This window comes from Peromyscus californicus, unplaced genomic scaffold, assembly GCF_007827085.1.
Source record: "Peromyscus californicus insignis strain IS unplaced genomic scaffold, ASM782708v3 Scaffold_20__1_contigs__length_68692818, whole genome shotgun sequence".
In the NCBI taxonomy this organism is placed as follows: domain Eukaryota; kingdom Metazoa; phylum Chordata; class Mammalia; order Rodentia; family Cricetidae; genus Peromyscus; species Peromyscus californicus.
Genome location: NW_026294503.1, coordinates 59,246,034 through 59,266,240, shown reverse-complemented (window position 1 = coordinate 59,266,240; position 20,207 = coordinate 59,246,034). Strand labels below are relative to the sequence as shown.

The following is a 20,207-nucleotide window of genomic DNA, read 5'->3' as shown; positions in this document are numbered from 1 at the left end:
GTACCAGTGAATTTTGCTAACATTTTTTCCTTAGGAACTGCAGCTTGACACTAATATTGCCTCAAATTTGCTTTCCAGTTCCCACACAGGTCCCTTTGTCTGATTTTTTTTTTTTAAATCATCCCTCTTGATTGCTTTATTACTTTATGAACTTGTTTACATATTAGTCCACACTGTTCAGACCTGCCAGGGTGCTTCCTCCTAATAAGGCCATGCGCCACAATGGGCTCAATAGAGCCATTAGAGCCTGTACTAATCCCAAGGTAACTGCTGATCAACCTCTCTTCAATCTCCCGGTCCTATCTGGTATAATGAACGGGGCATGAGACACTGCCTTTCTCATGCTTGATTACTTCCATGTTTATCCTTCCTCTATTGTACTCTAGTTCATAGTAGTCTGGGGACCCCCGACTGGAGGACACTGAGCATCTGTGACAGTTCCTATGAGCCACCCATCAGAAACTGATTTCCCGCATATTGTCTCAGATCATGTCTTAGGGTTTCTACTGCTGTGGAGAGACACCATGACCACGTCAACTCTTATAAAGGAAAACATTTAATTGGGGCTGGCTTACAGTTCAGAGGTTTAGTACATTATCATCATGGTGAGAAGCATGGCGGCATGCAGGCAGACCTGATGCTGTAGAAGGAGCTCAGAGTTCTACATCTTGATCCTCAGGCAGCAGAAGGAGACTATGTGCCACACTGGGCATAGCTTGAGCATATGAAACTTCAAAGCCTGCCCCACAGTGACACATTTCCTCCAACAAGGCCACACCTACTTGAACAAGGCCACACCTACTTAAACAAGGCCACACCCACTTGAAGAAGCCATACCTCCTAATAGTGCCACTCCTTATGAGCCTTAAAATACACGTGTCTATGGGGGCCATACCTATTCAAATCACCACAGATCATATAGCTTTTGTCTTAAGCAGGGATGTGTGGTTCTATTAGTTTTTCTGCTTCCACACCACTAGGTTGATCCCATTTACTCCCTTGTCCTACAGCTTTAAGAGCAAGGCTGTGACTAATTTCTCATGTAAAAGCCTCTCCCAATTCAAACAGTTCAATGGCACAGTATTCCATGATTATCACAGCAGGCCATTGTAGCTAAAGTTTTCCTGCCTGACCCACAGTCAGGACAAATCTCTCTCACCCACCAGTCCCACAGCCTCTCAGACCCGACCAAGTAAACACAGAGACTTATATTGCTTACAAACTGTATGGCCGTGGCAGGCTTCTTGCTAGCTGTTCTTACAGCTTAAATTAATCCATTTCCATTAATCTATACCTTGCCACATGGCTTGTGGCTTACCGGCATCTTCACATGCTGTTTGTCATCTTGGCGGCTGGCAGTGTCTCTCTGACTCAGCCTTCCACTTCCCAGCTCTATTCTCCTCCTTGTCCCGCCTATACTTCCTGCCTGGCCATGGGCCAATCAGTGATTTATTTATTGACCAATCAGCAACACATTTGACATACAGACCATACAGACCATCCCACAGCAGGCCATTATTAAGGCCCCTGTGCACCACGGGTGTTTTTCTTTCCTCTGTATTAAAGATCATGCATGAGGGATATCTTCCATTCCTTCCTCCTTCTCATTGTCAAATTCTCCCTATGGATCCCAAGATTGGGGATTACAGGGAGGACTATTTAGCATTCATATCATTTGTACTTTCTTCCTTTTAAACCCTCCACCATGACATATGAAATGGCAAGCTAGCGGTCCATCGTGCATCAGTTTGAATGCACAAATAATAAACTCAGTTACCAATAACATGTCGGCGTTGCGTTAAGGACAGAAATCAATACAGCACTTCCCTTTGGTGTCATTTAACCAACAGTGAGCCCGGATAGGAATTCCCCACTTTGCTCTCCGGTGTGTCCCGTCATCCCTGTCTGTCTGCTGTGTGAGTCTGAATCTGTGTCTGCCTAGATGCCATCCTTGTGAATCTGTCCCTAGTCTATGACTGTATATCCATGTGTGTTTATGTGGCTATCCCTAACAAAGGGCTGAAGAGCACAGAGTATCACACAGGGAAGGAATGAGGGACACTTAGCAGAAATCTTCAACATTTTATGCTTCAAATGACCCCAACTGACACAGATAACAAACAATATTATATTTATCATTGTTTATCAAACAATACCCCTACATGTTGTCTTCAATGATTATGGATATTCATTGTTATAAGATTGCTTTCAGGGGCTGGAGAGATGGCTCAGAGGTTAAGAGCACTGGCTACTCTTCCAGAGGTCCTGCGTTCAATTCCCAGATGGCTCACAACCATCTATAATGAGATCTGGTGCCCTCTTCTGGCTTGCAGGCATACGTGCAAGCAGAATACTGTGTAAATAAAAAATAAATAAAAATTAAAAAAAAAAGATTGCTTTCAATATATGATTCCCACAACACAAACAAAGCATGCATGCATTACTCCTGGGTCAGGGACATGGAAGAGTAGGTAACTCAAGATTACGGCTACTCATTAGCTTTGGTTGTAAAAGTTGACTATGTGGGAATCAAAGGCAAATAAGGTTGATTGTTAAGCACGGGTTAAAGAAACAGGCTGACTAGGCAGTAGGCTATCAGTCTTAAGTGACTGCAAGGTGTACTATTAACTGACTGTGAGGTCCAGCAAAAGTTCCAGTCTCTTGGAGTGTAAGAGATTTTTATCATACTGCATTGCCACACCACCTTTTTTTTTTTTTGAGAGAGTGAGTGAGACAGAGAGAGAGAGAGAGAGAGAGAGAGAGAGAGAGAGAGAGAGAGAGAGAGAGAGAGAGAGGAGAGACACACAGATACACAGAGACAGAGAGTGTCACACTATAGCCCTAGCTGGCCTCTAGAGAACAGCAACTTCCTGGCTCTACCTTCCGAGTTCTGGGATTAAACGGCATGTGCCCTGTTTTTTGTTTTTTTTTCTTTCATTTCTGTCAATCCAGAGTATAATGCAGAGGATAGCATCTGCATCTTTTTCTCATAATTCCCTTCTTAAACAGGCAAATTCTTTCTGGACATCTCAGCTTCAGTGGCATGTCTTACTGATGCCACACCGTGCTTATGACCGCATCCCATATGTATGTGCCACTTTCAAGGACTGAGGTATCACATGGCCAATTCCACTCATCAAGGAGGCATGCCATTGCATACCGACAGAGGAAGACGGCCTTTCTGGAACTTTCCCCACAGACACTCCTCCTGCAGGTGGAACACTGCTGTCTTGTTTACATGTCTTTTCACTCAAGGCAGGAGCAATGCACCCACTACTACAGCAGGTGTCTCAGTCAGGGTTTCTACTGCTGTGACGAAACACCATGACCAAAAATCAAGATGGGGAGGAGAGGGTTTATCTGGCTTACACTTCAGCATTGCTGTTCATCACGGAAGGGAGTCAGGACAGGAGCTCAAACAGGGCAGGATCCCAGAGGCAGGAGCTGATGCAGAGGCCATGGAGGGGTGCTGCTTACTGGCTTGCTTCCCCTGGATTGCTCAACTCACCTTTTTATAGAACTCAGGACCAGTAGGCCAGGGTTGGCACCACCCACCCTGGGCTGGGCCCTCCCTCATTGATCCACTAAATGAGAAAATGCCCTACAGCTGGATCTCATGGGCGGCATTTCCTCAGCTGAGGCTCTTCCTCTCCGACGACACTAGTCTGTGTCAAGTTGACACACAAAATCACCCAGCAGAGTAGGAGAGCCTGCCATTCCTGTCACGTGGGAAAGGATGACATCAAGATTGCTCCCTTTGCGTGCTCCACCTTCAGAGAGCTTAGCCCCAGTTGCTCTCTTATTGCCCATAGCAGAGATAATGCAGGTACCACCCCTAAGCCCATCATTGGGACCTCACACACAAAGTACCAAGTGTGTGAATTTTTCTTGCGGGAGACAAGCAAACATCTATTCAGTCAGATTAGGATACCAATAACATGTCCACCCATGTCTACCTTGGGGACCCAATGAGTTTAATTAGGGTTACAGGAGCAGTGGTGGGTGGTTACTTACAGGAGCATAGGAGGAGTATTTACAGGAGCATGGAGCTCATTAACAAAAAAGAAAAGCCAAAACTGAGGTTTAAGGTGGCTAAGAGCTGGACCAGAGCTTTACCGGGGATTAGCAGAGTCTGCTGAGCTTCAAACCAGGGTCTCGGAGCGGACGGTGGTGACACATGCTTTTAATCCCAGATCTCTGAGTTCGAGGCCAGCCTGGTCTACAGAGAGAGTGAGTTCCAGGACATCTAGGGCTACACTGTCTCAAAAAAACAACCTCCTCAAAAATATCCCAAACCCCAAACCCTAGGGTCTCTGCACCCTACAGTGCAGGGTTGTTTTCCTGAATTGTGTGGCTGCTGTAGTTTGATGATGTTGTCATGGAAAATGCTCTCCACACAAAGTAGGCGGGGCCGAGTGCTGTCATGCTACTGTCACTTTTGTGGTGTGTCAACACATCCACCAGGACATTGCACCATGCCACCTTGTTGAAGATAAAGAACATTTAGGGGAAGGAAAAAAAACCTGCAAAAAAGAAAGCAGGCTGGTGATGTCGCTCAGTGCCAAAGTGCTTGTTCAGTCTCCAGGACCACAAGAAGTTAGAAAAAAAAAGGTGTGTGTGTGTGTGTGTGTGTGTGTGTGTGTGTGTGTGTGAAGGGGTGAGGGCTTATAGAACTCGATACACATATAAAAAATGAAGTCTTTCATTCGTTTTCAGCGGACATCTCTTGTAGCAGCTGTTGAACCTTTCAAGAAGAAAGACAGAACAAAAGAACATTACATCGAGGCCTTGGAATGGGCACTCAGTAAAGGATCCCGGCCCTCAGAGCCCTCACCGTGTGTGTGTGGCTATAAAATGGATACCTTCGTAATGTCTGGCCTCTTGTTTTTCTTCTCGTGCAGACACTGGCTGGCAGCAGAGTACATGGCTTCCACGGAGGCGGGGTCAGCATCGTCCATCTTCTCATCCGTGTAATCTTCAATCGTCTTCTCTTCATCCTCAATCTCGTCTTTAATATCCAGCTAGAAAGTGGGCATTAAAACGTGGTTAAAAGCGTCACAATGAAAGAAATCAGAATGTGAATTTAGATTACTGAGATTCGTCTATTTTTGTAATAACCTGAACTCTTACCTTACTATTTTTTATAACCTCCTTAGGGATTGAAGCCACACAGGACAAACGGTAGATAAGGAAACGTATACACATGCACACATTACTGACTTGCTAGTTTTTTCCCCATTTACTCCTACCCATCGGCTTTACAACTCTCATCCTTCTGTGATGAGCTCACTGCCTGCATTCCTGTTGGCAGCATTTGCCAGTTCAGGGTCATCAGCTTCCTGATCATTTCTGAAAATGCAATTCTACCTTCTGGATCCAGACTCCCCGTTTTTATCCACAGGGACTCAGACTGATGAATGAAAGCAAAAGGAGGACGGGGAGGCTGGGAGACGAATGAGGAGGAGATGGTGCTGTGGGCTGAACGGTCAGTTGAGTGATGGCCCCAGAAGCATGTATCTATGTCTGTCTACGTTCTGGTTCCTGGAGTCTGAAAATATGCCCTCATGTGGAAAAATGATCTTTCTAGATAGCTGAAGTGAGTGGTCATCTTGGGTGCAGTGGTTTCGATGGAACGTTTGCCATAGGCTCATTTGGTCTTCTATTGGTGGTGCTGTTGGGGAAGGCTTGGGAGGTGTGGCCTTGCTGGAGGAGCTGGGGGTTGGACTTTGAGAGCTTAAAGCCTCACTCTACTCCCAGTTCACTCTGTTTTGAGCTTGTGGTTTAAGATGTGAGCTGCCAGCTTCCTGTTCCTGAGGCCATGCCAGTCACTTGTTACCATATCTCCCTGTCAAAGACTTTGGAACCATAAGCCCCAATACACCCTTTCTCTTATATGTGTATGTGGGTCATGGCATTTTATCACAGCAATAAAACAGTAAGTTAGACACTGAGTTATCCAGGCAAACTCTAACTTCAATGACAAGTGTATGTATATATATGAGACAAAAAGAAAAAGATACAGAAGAAAATGTGACCACTAGCAGCAGAGACTGTAGCGACAAGGCTATAAGCCAAAGCTACCAGAAGCCACCAGAACCTGTAAGAGGCTGGGAATAGTTTCTCCTGGTCGCTCAAGAGGGATTCATGGTCTTAACAAACCTCGGCTTCAGACTTCTGCCCTGTATTCTGTCACTTTAAGACATCTGGTTTATAGTATATTTTGTAGTAGCTCAAATAAATTTGTATTGAAAGGAAGGATTATGGGTGAGGAGTGGAATGTAGCATTCCAGAGCTCTTCCAAAAGATGGATTGTGAAACTACACAGGCAGTGGGAGGAAGGCTCACTGACAGGCCACACATTACAGTCTTAGGACTTCCCAGCCAGACTACACTCAAGAGTGTACTGTTTCCTGACTTTTTTTTTTTTTTTTTTTTTTTGGTTTTTCGAGACAGAGTTTCTCTGTGTAGCTTTGCGCCTCTCCTGGAACTCACTTGGTAGCCCAGGCTGGCCTCGAACTCACAGAGATCCGCCTGCCTCTGCCTCCCGAGTGCTGGGATTAAAGGCGTGCGCCACCGCCGCCCGGCCTGTTTCCTGACTTTTACACTTTCCCTGTTAGATGAGGCAGTGCAAACCTGTGACTCACAGAGATCCGATATTTCATTCCTATTGGAACCACGGTGGTGACTTTTACACCTCCTGAAGGGGAGAAAGGTCTCACTAGGAGACCTAGGTAGCCTTTGTGTAGGCAAGGCTGCCTGAAAAAGAAGCCAAAGCTGGTGAAGCTCGGGTCATCACCCCTAACCTCATACCGCTTTCCCGGCCCTGTGGGGCTTCGTTTGTTTTGCTTTTCTATTGTTTTGTTTTAGGGATCCAATTTAGGGCCTTGTGCAAGCTAGGCAAGAGTTCTCCCAACCAACCTGCACCTCTAAATCCCTCCTATAAGAAATCATTTTTATACTGATTTATATACTATGGGGGGTGGAGGTCATAGGACAACTTGAAGAAGCCAGTTCTCAGGTCAAGAAACTGAACTCAGGTCGGGCTAGGTGACAGCACCTTTACATGCTGAGCATCTCACTGGCCTCTGTATTTCTAATGTTTATGTTTTTAATCCAACCTCCACCCTGAACTTTATCTATGTCCATATACTAACAGCTTAAATGAAATGTGGCATCCCCAATTCAGGTTTCTCCCTTGACCTCACATAACTGATGAGACAGAGAACTTTATATTTCTGGTTAACATAAAATTTTACCTTTTGATCTGTCATTATAAAAATGTGAATACCATTAGAATATTCTCATAGATATCTTCCAGTGCAAATATATTATATATACTATTTTAATATTATATTTTCAACAGACCATGGACATTTTTGATTTATAGTAGTGGACATTTGTAACAATCTCACATACTACAGTTTACTCAAATTAGTATTGGCACTAAGACTTTTGTTGTCCTTATGAAGCTGTATTTTAATATCTGAATGTATGTGTGCTTCTATATGTGGGTATGTATACAAGTTTTCAGGTGCCTGTGGAGGTCAGAGGCCTCAGACCTGGAGCTGGGGTTACAGGCAGTTGTAAGACACCTATCCTGGGTGTTGGGAACTAAACCTAGGCCTCGGGAAAAGCAGTATGAGCTCTGGACTACTGTGCCATCTCTCCAGCCCTGTCATCAAGACTGAACAAGCAAGTTACACCTTCTGATCATCTGATCCTAATTCTTGGACATGATCTAGTATATATCTATTGTCTGAATTGTTCGTACCAGTTTGTGCAATTAGGGCATAGAAATAAATGAGGATAAAAGGAATATAGTTAATTTTGAGAAACATTTATATGATATATATATATATATATCTTTAGAGATAGATACAAAGAACACATATATATGTCTTTATATATATGAATATCACATATATTTCTTTATATATATAAAGATATATATGTAAAGACACATGTATATATATCTTTAAAGATACATATATCTTTTTAAAGGATGTAGCATAATTTATCTAAAGTTTAGTTATCATTTAACTCATCTACTTATAAACTATCAATCAAATGTTCAATGTAAAAATTAAAAGAGTAGGAATGGTAGTACAGGAGGGAAGTGTTAATAAAATACTCCATGATTAAATAGAGAGCTTTTACTGGCATTTATATTCTTATGCAGATATAAATGAAAACTATGATTTTTTTTTCCTATGACCTGAAAATGGCCTCACCATCCAGAGTCTGTGCACTTCAGAAAGCAACAAACCATGGGTAAACTAGTTTTCTTCTCATTTTGCTACAAAGACACTGGAACAAAGAATATATAAATAATCTTTTCAGGCTTCACAAATACATCCCAGCAAATCCAAGACTGTAATACATCATGTACTTTCACTATGCCATTACACATAGCCAGTCATATGTCAGAAATGCCATTTCTATATGACATATTTACACACATGAATTTAAAACCATAAAGGCAAAAGAGGAAAAGACTGAAAAAAATGAATTAGTTACTAGTAACTGAGGTTCACGGTTTTCATCCACAGCCGCGAGTCCGGTTATTAGCTCCAATAAAACCTAGGAAGACAAAGAGACCCATTAGCAAAACACTGAAGACATCAAGTAGACATTGAAAGGAATATGGACTGGGCCCAGGGACTTGAACAGGCTAAGCAAGGCTTGCTTGTTGTGCTAACCACTGGCCTGGAACGTGGATGTTGACAGAAATCTCCCTAGTCACTTCTGTATAAAGCCCATGGATACAGGTATCCAAAAGTTCTACTGAGCATGTGTTCTGGAAACTTCGGGTCCTTTCAATTCTTACAGGGCGCTCAGGAGAATCTTCTTTTCTAGCCAGTAGCCACATTTTACAACCCCGTGCCTTAACGTTATGGTGGAGTGAAGTTCAGTTTCCATAAATGAAACATATTTGGAAAAGTAAGATGGAGATGGAGCTCCATTCATCTCCCCTCATTCTCCAGTTCTGAGTGTTAGATGATAAAATGACAAGTGACAAGAAAGGAAATGTACATATTATGTGAGGTGATTAACTTTGCGCTCTGACTCAATTGAAACTTCCTTTGAATGCACGGTAAGAGAATCTTTCCTTGCAGTAATTAAAAAGAAATCAACTCAAAACTTTTACATACTGCGAATTATTCATAAACTTTCTGGTGGAACTACAGGCTAATACAAATAGTTCATACATTTATATAGGAGAGCTAAACCAGACACATAGGCTACAACATCCTAATTTAATTCACAGTTTAAAAGGAATGATCATGGGCTGGAGTGAGGTTTAGCAGGTGAAGGCACCTGCCACCAAGCCTGGCAACCTGAGTCTGATCGCTGGAACCAGCATGGTGGAAGGAGAGAACTGGCCCCCGCAAGCTACCCTCCGGCTCTTGGCCTACGGACGCCGTGGCACGCGCATGCACACACACTGTAAGGAAATACACGGAAAACAATAAAGGGAACGATCACGTACCACACCGAAGCTGTAGATGTCAGACTTGGGTGTTATTTCTCCTCGCAAAGCTTCTGGTGCCATATAAGCCGTTGTACCCACAATGCGGCTGGTCATGACTGTCTGGGTAAACTTTGCAGAAGCCCGGGCGAGCCCAAAGTCAGATATTTTGGCAGTAAAGTCTTTGTCTAGTAAGATATTTGCACTGGGGAAAAATAAAATTTAAATTTGAAGGAAGAAAACATTTTTCTTGCCTCTGAGGTCAAATAGGTTCTTAGAAAGAGGTATATGTGTATATATGCATATATATACATGTGTAATATAGATGAATTAGTTACATTGTGTGTCATTTTATAGATGCAGCATAGAAGACTGAAATGTGTTTAGGTCAGTCAGTTATTCAGATGACAGCAAGAGAGAAATGACTATTTTCCTTTCTTTTCTGTATCTTGAAGAGAGATGTTTAAGGGAATGAAAGCATAATAAAATTTCCTCTTAAGGGAGGGCACAGTTTTAGTACAGCCTTCCAAAGGAGCTTTCCTTAAAAAAAATTTTTTTTTAATGGTGCTGGTGACTAACTCCAGAGCTTCACTGGGGGGTCGGGGGGGAAGGGAGGTAACAGCTTTCCTACTGAGCTATATCCTCAGGCCAAAAGCACTGTTCTTTGGAAGAAATTCGGATTTTCTAATAATGGGGTATATTTGCATACCTTCCGTATTACATGGCAGTTCAGTCTTGTCCGCGGTGTGTAGAGTCATACCAGGCTAGGGAGCCCGACAGCCCCTATAGTCATTAGCCATTTCCAGGTGCTGTGCTGACATTCTGTGTTCTTTCAGCCACGCTGAGAGACCTCATGGGCTGTCTTAGCCTAAGTTCTACTGAGCTGAGGGGGACTCAGAAGCCATGGCTCAACTTTGTTTGGTACTGCCTCTGCCTCCGCTCCTGCTCTCTCTGTCCCTAGTGACTACCCCTGCACCCCAAAGTTCTCTGGGATTAGTTTCTAGAAATGAGTGAGAACATGTGGTATTTGTCTTTCTGTGTTGGGGTTCGAAATGAGTCAAAGGCACCTTAACCCCTTTCCTAACATTTCTCAATACATTTAGAAACAAATTTCCAACCAAACCTCAGCAATTTTTATTTCATTCACCTGTCCTTCCTGTATCTATCTATCTATCTATCTATCTATCTATCTATCTATCTATCTATCTATCTATCTCTATCTCTATCTATCTATCTATATATATAATTTGAGACAGGGTCTGAGTATGTAGCTCTGGCTGTTCTGGAACTATGTAGACCAGGCTGACCTTGAACTCAAAGAGAGTTTTGGATTAAAGGTGTGTGCTACCCTGCAGGGCTGTACTCCTAGGAATCTTAAAGAAATATCATGCACAGCTAAAAGATCTTCATCCATTTATCATATGCATTCATTTGTATGTATTTTCTTACTTAGAGCTCCTACAGTTTATAGTATTTAAGCTGAATGCTTAACCCGAGGGTCAAAAAAAAAATCACAGGTCTTATTTGTGACAAAGGCATACGAATAATTTTTAAAAACCAATGAAGATGACATGATGGTAATATTCGGCACGAAATGCTGAGAGAATAATTGTGTGTAGGTGAAAGGAGGGTTCTCAAGAGCAGTTGAGAAGCATGCTTGGTCTTAAAGAGTTATTAGAAGTGGATAGTACTAGGAGGGAAGAAAGACATATGGCAGGCACGTGGATGAACAAGGTGGTGAGAACGTAAGGAGTATACAGTACACACGACCACTCGTGTCCATGGAACACAGAGAGAATTTGGACTTTATCCTTGGGCACCAGGACACCATTCAGCTTTCAGAATGGGCGACTGATGCTATCAAACATGTTTTAGGACCTTAAGCTGGCACTGTGGTAGTGAACAGCTGAGACCTAGTGCAAACTGGTTTTATGGAGTAGGAGGGCTTAAAGTAAAGCTGATAGAAGTTAACAAATGTTAGGTAGAAAGAATACCGGGGGTAATAGGAAGTGCAAATTTTCAGGCACATCCAATAAACCTGTGCAACAGCATGGCATAGAATCCACAGGAAGAACAGAAGACAGCGAGCAAAATCCCAGCACATAAGACACAGAGACTGACTTGTCTCTGAACCAGTCCCTCCTCTGTGTGGCTCTTTGCATTCTCCATGACCGTAGTTTAAGGACTGTCTTGTTTTCTCTACTGCATCCTTTTCCTTTTAGGCCCTTCTCATAGCCATGTAAGCATGCACTAGTCTTGGCAATCTCAAGGGTTTCCTAAATGACATACCTGTTTTCAGATGTCACACTTCAGTATCAAAATATCATCAACAGACTGTTTCTATTCTAGTCCCAGTTTTCTGGCTCCCACTCTCTCCTCTATACGACCTGACTTCTAACTCAATTCCTAGATGGAAACAGCTCCCCCTAAAGTCATGACTGACCTGGATGGTAGTAATCCAGTGGGTTAAGTTGACTTCTGACCATCCCTCTTGGTAAACTTTCTTTACTTGATTTTAAAGACGGTACAATCCATGTATAGGCTTTCATCTACGTATGTGTTTCTACAGTTTATTAGATATCTTTTGGGGACTGTCCCCTTTTGTTTGGCTATGTCTTAGGGATCCTTGGGATTTAATCCTGGGCCCTTATGCTATATATTTCTGTAATTAAATGATAACTCCTTAAGTATCATGTACATGCAAGTGCTATCCACATCCCTGTCCTCAGCTGAACTTCTACCTATAAATCTATGTCATACTGTCTGCTTAGCCTCTCCACTTCCATGTCTTAAAAGAATTTCAAACACATAATGTACACCTCTCCTAAGCCTTCCCCAACCTGAACCTTTTCCAGTCCTTTTTATATAAGTGAGTCATGTCACGGTCACTCCCAGAGTGCAACTGTGCGTGTTGTAAGTTCAAAGGCTATTATTACTGATACTCCTTCTTCCTGAACCCTCTACAAGCTAAGATATAAACACGTCTTGACATCTTAATCACTCGTATCTGCTCGCTTCTGCTCATATGAACTATGTCTACCAAGATGTCTGCAGCAATCTATTAATTACCCCTGATTTTAAACTGCTCTCTATGCTAGACTCAAAGTGATTCACAAAACTTGAATATGATACTGTAGTCCAGTAGTTCTTAACCTGTATGTTGCGACCCCTATGGGGTCGAACGACCCTTTTACAGGGGCCAAATATCAGATATTCTACATATCAGATATTATAACTAATTATGAAGTAGCAATGAAAATAACTTTATAGTTGGGGTCACCACAACATGAGGTACTGTATTTATTAAAGGGTTGCAGCATTAGGAAGGTTGAGAGCCACTGCCATAGTTTTATAACTTTCAACAGCATCTCATTACATTTATGATCAAACCCTTGCCTTTGTCTACTGGGCCCCATAGGACTTGATTGCCGGCTCATCTATTTAATTTCCCTCATGTCTCCTACCCCTCACTTTCTACACATCAGTCACACTGTAATCATTTCACTTCCTGTAATTCATCATGAAGTCATATTCCCTCTTTAAAAAAAAAAGATTTATTTATTTTTTGCATGAGTGTTATCTGCATGTACACCTTTATGCCAGAAGAGGGCGTGAGATCCCACTAGAGATGATTGTGAGCTACAGTGTGGCTGCTGGAAATTGAACTCAGGCCCTCTGGAAGAACAGCCCATGCTTTTAACCACTGAGCCATCTCTCCAGCCCCCTCATATTCCCTCTTAACATTCACCTTATAGGCTTATGCTTTCTAGAATATTTTCCTCATCTTCTATACAGCTACCCTCAAACTGCTTCCCTTATTTCCAGCTCATTGTTCAAGTCTCAGCTTAAACATTGTCTTTCAAAATCCTTTATAGTAATACTGAACACTATAATAAACACTAAATCTCTATTGTTTTGTGATTCTCTGACTGATGTTGAGCTCTGCTTTGAGCTACATCTGCCAACCATATCATGTACAATGTCTAGCATACAGCTGGTAAATATTTAATGAGGTAAATAACATACGAGCGGAGAGGACCGAAAACTATCCATGCAGGACGAAGGTGATTCAGGAGAGATCAGTGATCCAAAAACCAAGAAAGAACCCAATCTCCCCAAGGAGAGGTAGGTCACAAGGCTCGGCACAGTCGAGATTATAGGTGTGCGCAGTGCAAAGAGCATTCCAGTGTCGGGGACAGTCCAGCCATGTCCGTTCAGACACAAGTGCAGAGTGACTGAAAAGAGTGACAGAAAATTGTTCTTTAAAGATGGCTTTCAAAAGCTTCTTCAGAGGAGATTTACCTTTTAATGTCTCTATGAATATGATGGTTTTCGTGTAGAAAACTGATGCCATCAGCTGCACCCTGAGCAATCTTGCATCGCATGTGCCAAGAAAGCGGTGGAGTGCCATCCTTATGAAGAGACAAACCGGTTTTAAAACAATGGTTTAGGTGAAAAAAAAATCCATAGAAAACCCATAACAGTATTCTTTGTAGTCACATTTGTATCACTAAGAATTTAGGGTTACAATTTTTAAAGCTCACAAAATATAATCTCAAGTAGATTAAGTGGACTCTGTACTCCTTACTTGAAAATAAAAACATGTGAGAACATCTTCAACATTCAGCCTTTACTGATGCTTTGCATTTTAAATTTGTAATACTTGTCAACACATAAACTGCATCATTTTTCAGAACAAGAAAACAGTAAGTTTAATGTGGTTTAAGTGATCCTGACCAAATGTGAACATTAGCAATCCAACGTAGAAACGGTAAGTGAGACAATCTGGTGATGGGTGTCTTACCAGGCAGGACAGTCTGTCTAGCAAGGAACCATTGGGCATGTAAGCATACACTAAGCACAGGTCATCGCTGTCACTTGAGAAGCCAAGTAGCTCTACCAGGTTTTCATGCTGACACCTGTACAAGTGAGGGAGCATGCAAAATTGTTATAATAAATCTTTCCAGGAGTTACTCCATGTAGGAGTTTTAGCAGAAAGATCATAGGGATAAACTGCATATGTAAATGTGTGTGTACGTAATATGTAATATACAGAGCATATGTAGTATGACAGATGCTCCTAACATGCTAACATGCTCATTGAAATTGTTAATTCTTTTCTGTGAAAGGGTCTTCCGGTTTCAGTAATACTGAGCCACAGCAGGAGCGAACCTCTCCCGATTCTGTAGCCACATTTGATCAGATGAAGGGAACCCGAGACAGGTTAGTTCAGGACGAGGCTAGTGCTTGTCTTTGTTCCATGCATTTTCAAGATCTGGAAACTTAGAGCAGGGACAAATCCTCTAACATGACAAAACTCTAACCCACCCCAGGCTTTACAGGAACGACCTTCAGTCACATCTGACTTTCATATTTACGGTCTTTAACCGCATGCCTGTCTACCGTCTGAGCCTTGTGTTCACTTGACAGAAACGAGTACACCAGCCACAGACTAACAAAGCTGCAGGCCTCCGCTGCAAGCGCAGTCCTGCCCCCTCCTGGACCGGTGATGCACGGCACACTGACAACCTCAGCCTCAGGGCTTCCCTGCAGACAGAACATGGTACTGACATCACAGTACCACATAACGTGGATGCTGTGATAATTTATGAATCGCTGTGAGAGCCGGGAAGCACACACGGCACCTGAGAGATGCTCCATTCGCAGTTTATTAATTTGTTCATTCCATGCCATCTAGAACTCTGCATTACCCTTGTATAAAAATCAGACTTCTACTGTCAGACATACTCTGAGAAGTGTTAGTTGAATCGATAAATCCTCCATTTTCACCAAATTTGCATATTTTAAACAGAAGTAGGTAATGTTGATCGAATTTTTACTATTTATAAAGTAGGTGGAGACTCACCTGTTTTGTTTCATTAACCTTCACAACATGTCATCATTTTTACTCCCTCATGGGTAGAGATAAGATAAAATTTGGACTAGGTCATTCTGGTAGTAAGGTCTAGAAAGTGACACTTAAAAAATTGTAACACTAGAGGCTGGGGATGTAGTGCAATCCACAAGTGTGTGAGCACCACGTGTAGCTTTAGGTGGTGCCGGGGATAAAACCCGGAGCCTTGTTCGTGACGGACATTCCACCACCTGGGCCACAAGTCACTCTTAGAACTGGACAATGGAGGAGGCAGAGGTGAGGAGGTCAAAGCTGAGGAGCGCTTGGACTGTTGTTTCCATGTGTGCCGTTTTTACTGTTCCCGAGTTACTCTGGGTCTATTAGCTATTTTATGAGGGTAAATAAGTGGAGTGGGTGATGGATAGCGATGGTCTCACGGCGATGGTTTAATAACTTCCTTAGGATTCAGATCAAAAGCTCCGGAATTAGCTACATCTGGACCAGAACCCAACCCTAATACTTGCTGGTGATGTGAACTTGGGCAAATTATTTCACACTTCTAAATCTTGTTTTTTTTTTTATAAAGGAGGTGGTACTCATTGTTCTCAGAATTAAATGAGTCCATGAACTTCAAGCAGATAATGCGGTGTATGGCATACTATATATACTCAAATACCAATCACTGGAATGATCACATTTGCTGATTTGGTTCTCCTCCCCTTCCTTACGGAGCCCATCAATATAGTCTCAGCCCCTTTGCACATAGTATTTCTTTACATTCCTCTGAATTTTAACTTCTCTGAGGGTCTGTTATTTTATAAATAGTTTTTGTTTTTATTACTTATTCAATTTTTTTTGAGACAGAGTCTTCCTTTATAGCTCAGGCTGTCTTGGACCTTGCGATGTAGCACAGGCTGCACTTGAATTTACAACCTCCTACCTCCACCTCCCAAGTACTGGGATTACAGGAGTGTACCAACATCATGCTTGGATTTAGAAATTGTTTGTTTTGTTTTGTTTTTTTTAAATAGCTACTACTGAACTGTCAGGAATTCTGGCAATAGAAAATCTGATCACGGAAAACACTTCAAATTCTCTGTAACGTTGTGATGTAGAATACTGACTACTTTTAATCTGCAGGCATGAGTATATGTGATCATCTAGTTGGAGAACCGATAGTGCTAGTCTCAACCCTGTATCTTTACACCCCCGAATCTGCACACTTGGGTGTGAAACCGGGTCCCCTTGCTCTGTGCCATGTTCTCACCCCATGCCACACTGGCAGATCAACACTTACTTCGCCATTACTTTAATTTCTTGGTCAAACTGCTGCTTCAGTTCTTCGGTACTGATTTCAACCATCTATGAAAATAAAAATATATATATTGTGACATGATACAATTACCCTGTGGCTCCTAAAGCTGGCAGGGGACTCAAGAAAGAGTGTCCTGCTGATTTGCTTACTTTACAATCACATGGTAAGCCAGATCTGGTGATGCGGGGTTGTAGTCCCAGATAAGTGGGAGACTGAGGGTGAAGAACATCAAGTTCAAGGCCTGCCTGGCTTCCAGAGTGAGTTCAAGGGCAGTCAATGCAGCTTGACCTTTGCTCCAAGTGAGACATTAAGGGGGCAGGGATGTAGCTCAGTGGTAAAGTGCTGGCCTAACATAATCAAGGCCCTGGGTTCACTAACAGTACAGTAAAATGAATTAAAAATAATGTCTTGCTACCGTCTGCATGGCTGGGTCCTGGCAATCTGACAGGGAGCGACAGGAGATTAAGACAGACAGACAGAAAGAGAGAAGTAACACAAAGCTGGAATCAAGTGAGATGGAGTCATACCAGGCACCCAGAGACTCGGTGTGTTTATTGTGTACAGCATGTCCTAGCATGCCAGTGAGCTAATCTTGGTAGGGGGCTTCTCTGTAGGGGAGCAGCCTCAGGCTGCAGTCACCTGGGATGAGAAAACAGAGGTCGAGACCCTTTATATGTACCTGCTTTGGCTAAAGGCCAACCATTTGTCAGCAGCCACACTCAGACCACAGGAGAGCCCGAGGCACTGAGGTCTTTGACATGGCCATTCTCAGGTCATGAATGCTCATTCACACAGAGGTACACATGCTCTCCACTAAGACCTTACTCTCTTTGTTTTATAGAATTAGTGACATCTAGAAATACACGTGATTGCCCTAGGTCCATGTTGTTTTGGAGAAGGGAAAATATATATATATATATATATATATATAAACCTTTCTGGGTTATGGTAGGAACAAAATGAAATGTGGAACTTCACCACAGGGAAAATTTTAAAGAAGAATTCTGTGTAACAAAATGAAAGCAAATATGAATAGAAAAAGAATTGAATCCTAGGAAAGCACCTGCAGCCTCCTTGACAAGGGATGCCCGTGGTACATACATGCACAGGACATTGTCATTTTAAAGATATAACAATTGATATTATAATTAATCAATAGTTAAAGGTTAAAAAAAACTTATAGAAATAGGGGAAAAGGACAGGCAAAGAAACTTCTTTTTCATAATGTGCATTTAAAAAAAATATTGTTTTTGCTGGGGGTTGTGGCACATACCTTTAACCTCAGCACTTGGGAGGCAGAGGCAGGTGAGTTTGAGGCTAGCCTGGTCTACAAAGTGAGATCCAGGATAGCCAGGACTACATAGAGAGATCCTGTTTCAAATATATACATATATATTATTTTTAAAATTACATTTATTTAGTGTGTGTGTGTGTGTGTGTGTGTGTGTGTGTGTGTGTGTGTGCCACAGTGAACATGTGGAGGTCAGAGGACAACGTGTAGGAATCAGTTCTCTTCTTTACCGAGTGGGTACCTGGAATCAAACTCAGATTATTAGGCTTGGTGGCAAGCACCTTTACCTACTGAACTATCTCACTGGCACCTAAATGATATTTTTAAATGAGACAGGTCATACAAAAGCATCCAGATGACATTTTCTTAGTATTTTATCTGTTGAGGAATATTATTATTATTATTATTATTTTTCTGAGATCAAACATTTATTCCACCCTGAAGGAAGCACCTTAAGCAGGAAGGTAAACAACTCCAAATAGCTTCAGGAAGTTCCTGAAACTGACCAGATTCACTAGGCTCCTCCCTGACAGAACAAGCAATAAAAGCTGAGAGTCGTGTCTGTCGTCGTCGTCAGTAGTGCTCTTGTGTCCCAGGCAGATAGAAGGAAGCTGGGCTGCAAAGAAGACTCAGACGAGGCCAGCTGCCAACTTAATAGGCATCTGTGGAACATCCCGTCTGAGAGCTGTAGGGCATACTCTCTTCTCAGCAGCGTCTTCCTCTGTGTTCTTCTCTTCTCCCTGGTCATGCCATTCTCGAGGAATATTATTTTTAAGGTGTGTTATGTTTGTTTATGCTTTGGAACATTTGCTTAATGATGCAATGTGGTGATCTATTGTTTGTAAAGAAATAAAGCTTGCCTGAAGATCAGAGGACAGAGCCAGCCACAGAGTTCGCCATAGAGGTCAGGCAGTGGTGGCACACACCTTTAATCCCAGCACTTGGGAGTCACAGGCCTTTAATCCCAGCACTAGGAAGGCTGAGACAGGAAGTGATATGGCTGGGCAGAGAAAGGAGTATAAGGCAGGAGGAGACAGGAGTTTGGAGCCCTTTTGGCTGAGGACACAGAGGCTTTTGGCCTGAGGATTCAGTAGTGGTGAGAAGTTTCTCTAGTGGCTTGTTCCTTTGTCTCTCTGATCTTTCAGCTTTTACCCTGATATCTGGCTCTGGGTTTTTATTAGAAGACCATTTAGGATTCGTGCAACAATGCAAAGATGTGTTGCATTCATTTATGTTGCATTTGTTTAACCCTGTGAAGCTGTGTTACTGTGCCTGTCTAAAACACCTGATGGTTTAATAAAGAGCTGAATGGCCAATAGCAAGGCAAGAGAAAGGATAGATGGGGTTGGCAGGCAGAGAGAATAAATAGAAGGAAAAATCTGGGAGAGGAGGGATCTAGGAGAGAAAGAAGGAGGAGGACACCAGGGGCCAGCCACCCAGCCACCCAGCCACCCAGCAATACAGCAAGCAATGGAGTAAGAAACAAAGGTATACAGACATAAAGAAAGGTAAAAGCCCAGAGGCAAAAGCTAGAGGGGATAACTGAAGAAAAGCTGGCTGGAAACAAGCTAAGGCCAGGCATTTATAAGTAAGAATAAGCCTCTGTGTATTTATTTGGGAGCTGGGTGGCAGGCCCCCAAAAAGCAAAGAGCCAAAAAAAAAAAACCAAACCAAAACAAAAACAAAACAACTAACCACACTTATCTTTAATCTAAATTATGTAAGAGGTGTTGTGGTGCAAGGCTTCTCAACTTTATCTTGTGAATCTACCACAATTACAAACATGATTCTATTATGTCTGTGTCCGTAAATGCTTTTCTAGAGATAGTTCTTCACAGCCCTCAGTAGGTTCTTACATGATAAGAGAGACGAAGTTAGGATGGGGTCCACTTAAAGGGAGCAGGTGCTGAGATGATAAATCCGTGAATGTTAACTGACAGCCTGTTCCGACAGGAGGAAGGGGGACAGCTTACCGCTCCGAGCTTCTTCACCGCCACGGTCCTGTTGTTCACGCAGCCTTTGTACACCACTCCGAAGCCTCCCTCTCCCATTCTGCTGCCGCCGACAGAAACAGGCCGTTCATCAAAGTTGTTCGTGATACTCTTCAGTTCATAAAATGAAAAACTGTGAAAACCTACCACGTCGACAAAACAAGGAAGAGGTGCTTACACAAAGGAATGTGGCTTTAGTAACTGATACTTTCTCAATTTGAAGATCACACACACACACACACACACACACACACACACACACACACTCACATGTAACCTTTTTTATG

At 42.5% G+C, this 20,207-nt stretch overlaps 1 protein-coding gene across 3 annotated transcripts in view; it reads right to left on the bottom strand.

Annotated features, from left to right (window-relative positions):
• Window positions 1-538: 538 nt before the first annotated feature.
• Window positions 539-20,207, bottom strand: part of Irak4 (interleukin 1 receptor associated kinase 4) — a 33,019-nt gene continuing 13,350 nt past the window's right edge. For all 3 annotated transcript variants that reach the window (XM_052748751.1, XM_052748752.1, XM_052748753.1), the window contains 8 exons: window positions 19,903-20,063; window positions 16,621-16,685; window positions 14,274-14,388; window positions 13,772-13,881; window positions 9,491-9,674; window positions 8,518-8,580; window positions 4,863-5,021; window positions 539-4,744 (listed from right to left, as the gene is read on the bottom strand). In XM_052748751.1, the coding sequence (XP_052604711.1) occupies window positions 4,703-4,744; window positions 4,863-5,021; window positions 8,518-8,580; window positions 9,491-9,674; window positions 13,772-13,881; window positions 14,274-14,388; window positions 16,621-16,685; window positions 19,903-20,063 (899 nt within the window). In that variant the 3' untranslated portion in view covers window positions 539-4,702. The remainder of the gene's footprint in view (window positions 4,745-4,862; window positions 5,022-8,517; window positions 8,581-9,490; window positions 9,675-13,771; window positions 13,882-14,273; window positions 14,389-16,620; window positions 16,686-19,902; window positions 20,064-20,207) is intronic.